The 2,681-nt window shown below is 68.3% G+C and overlaps 1 protein-coding gene across 1 annotated transcript in view; it reads right to left on the bottom strand.

Moving 5' to 3' along the window:
- Positions 1-447: 447 nt before the first annotated feature.
- The window catches only part of ATG9B (autophagy related 9B), a gene marked incomplete at its 5' end in the record, with an annotated part of 5,260 nt that continues 3,026 nt past the window's right edge, over positions 448-2,681 (bottom strand). Inside the window, 4 exons of the mRNA XM_083872724.1 lie at positions 448-690; positions 1,250-1,368; positions 1,478-1,577; positions 2,356-2,458. Coding sequence (XP_083728850.1) covers positions 1,265-1,368; positions 1,478-1,577; positions 2,356-2,458 — 307 coding nt within the window. The 3' untranslated portion in view covers positions 448-690; positions 1,250-1,264. The remainder of the gene's footprint in view (positions 691-1,249; positions 1,369-1,477; positions 1,578-2,355; positions 2,459-2,681) is intronic.

Here is a 2,681-nt window from a genome sequence, read left to right as displayed (position 1 = left end):
GAGGGGGACACGGGGACACAGGGACACGGGGGACCCTGTGGCTGTGCCCCCCGTCCCGCCACCCCCCAGTAAAGTTTAGTTTTGATACCCCCGGCCTGACAGTTTGGTTCTGGCGGTGGCATTGGGGACAGGGGAGTGGCACAGAAAAGGACAGGCTTGGTGACAACTCTGGGGTGGGAAATGGGGGGCAAAAGGAAAGAAATGGGGGGCAAAAGGAAAGAAATGAGGGGGCAAAAGGACACAGCCTGTGGCTCTGAGGGGTGGGAAATGGTGGGAGGGGGCCGTGGTCCCGTGGCTCCCACCTGTGTGGCTGCAGCACCACCACTGCCACCTGCCCACAGTCCCCAGTGTCACCCCAAAGTGTCACCCCCCATCCCTGGGGCACCCCCATGGCCCCCCAGGACCCCCAGCACAGGCAGAGGGCACAGCCCCTGTTGTAAACTTTTATTTCAGCTGGTGCTCGGGGCACCACGGGGGACTCCAGCCCTGTGGACCCCCCAAAAACAGCCCCCGGGGGGGGCCCTGGCAGCACCCTTCGCCCTGCACCACAGTGGGGGCAGCAGGGGTGCCCCGAACAGGGGGGTCCCACCGACAGGACCCCCCTGGCAGCACAGCGGGCACGGCGAGCCCCCCACTGTGCCCTTGGCAGCTCCCCCGGAACCTCCGGGGGGTCTCGGCACAACCAGGACCCTGCGGGGGGAACGGGGTGTCAGTGGGGACCCAGCAGTGGGGACCCCAGAGAGGGGACCACAGAGAGGGGACCACAGAGTGGGGACCCCAGAGAGGGGACCACAGAGTGGGGACCCCGGAGTGAAGATCCTGGAACTTGGGGACCCCAACACTGGGCACCCCAGAAACTGGGGACCCCGGCACAGGTGGGCAGCCAGACCCCACTGAACCTCAGCCCTGGGGGTCTCTGTGCCCCAGCCCCGGGGGTCTCTGTACCCCCAGCCCAGCAGTCCCTGTATCCCCAGCCCGGGGGTCCCTGTATCCCCAGCCCCGGGGGTCTCTGTGCCCCAGCCCCGGGGGTCTCTGTACCCCCAGCCCAGCAGTCCCTGTATCCCCAGCCCCGGCGGTCTCTGTGCCCCCAGCCCTGGGGGTCCCTGTATCCCCAGCCCCGGGGGTCTCTGTGCCCTCAGCCCTGGGGGTCCCTGTATCCTCACCCCCGGGGGTCACCATGTCCCCCATCCCCGAGGGTTTCCCTGTCCCAGTCCCGGGGGTCCCCACTCCCCCCCGTGTCCCCACCCACCAGAACCGGGTCCGGCTACGTCATGGTCTCCTCTTCCTCCTCCTCCTCCTCCTCCTCCTCCTCCTCGGCCCACCCGCCCAGGGGCATCTCCCGCAGCTGCGAGGCCCGTGCGGCCGAGCCTGGGGGGCACAAGGGGGTCAGGACCTGCAGATCCCCCCTGTCCTGTGCTGGGGGGTGTCAGCGGTGTCCCCACAGCCCCCCAGGACACCCCCCAGGCCCGGTGCTCACCTGTGGTCACAAAGGGGTGTTTGGGTGCCCCCATAGTCACCCAAGGGCCCCCGGGCTGGGGGACGGGACCCTGCGGCTGCTGCTGCTGCTGCTGGTGGAGCTGCGGGGGGGAGACAGGGAATAGCAGAGAGCCCCAATTAATCCTCAGAACAACCCCAAAGGCACTCACAGCCCCCATAGTGCTGTTAGAGCGCCCCCAGCACTGCAGAGCCCCCCCAAACTGGCACTCAGAGCCCCCCATGCTGGCACTGGGAGCCCCCTCCCCATCAGCCTGGCTCCCTATGGCAATTAATCCTCAGAATAACCCCAAAGGCACTCACAGCCCCCATAGTGCTGCCAGAGCCCCCATAGTGCTGTTAGAGCCCCCCAGCACTGCAGAGCCCCCCCAAACTGGCACTCAGAGCCCCCTCCCCATCAGCCTCCCACCACCCCTGACCCCACGGGGCAGCAGGGCAGGGGTCCCCCAGCCCGGGACAGTCCCCAGCCCCAAAGGGGTGGCAGAAGGGGGGATAGGGTGACACCAGCTGTGGTGGCTCATCCCCAGCAGCCTCAATGGTGGTGGCCAAGAATGGTGGGTGGGGGTCGCACAGTGGGGCAGGGGCAGCCTGGAATGGCATTGGGGACAAGGGACAGGGACAGGGGACGGGGACAGGGGACAGGGGAGAGGGACAGGGGATGGGGGACAGGGGATGGGGGACAGGGGACAGGGGACAGGGGACGGGGACAGGGGACAAGGGACAGGGGACAGGGCCAGGCAGGACTCCCAGCAGACAGTGACAGTGACACTCTCATGGGCACGGGGACACCAGGGGACCCCAAGGGACCCGTGTCCCGGGGTGCTGCGGGCAGGGGGACCCCGGGGGCCGCAGGGGACACACCTGGTGCAGGTAAATGGCGTGAAGGCTCATCTCGGCCGAGGCCACCTCTGCCAGCAGCGCCGAGCGGCTCAGGGTGCACAGCCGGGACTCGCTCAGCGCCGGCCTGGGGCAGGGCAGGGGACACGGGGACACGGGGTGACATCCCGGTCAGCACAGCCCTGCTCGCTGGGACAGCCCTGCCCTGCCACAGCCACCCTGCCCTGCCGTGACACCCCTTCCCACTGTGACACCCCTTCCCCATGTGACACCCCTCCCTGCCACAACCACCCTTCCCTGCCAGGACATCCCTCCCCATCACCCCTTCCCACTGTGACCCCTCCTGCCCT

The sequence above is a fragment of the Zosterops lateralis genome, assembly GCF_965231275.1.
Source record: "Zosterops lateralis genome assembly, chromosome: 1".
NCBI classification, from domain to species: Eukaryota; Metazoa; Chordata; class Aves; order Passeriformes; family Zosteropidae; genus Zosterops; species Zosterops lateralis.
The sequence above is the reverse complement of the archived record's forward strand: the minus strand, read 5'-3'. Positions and strand labels throughout refer to the sequence as shown.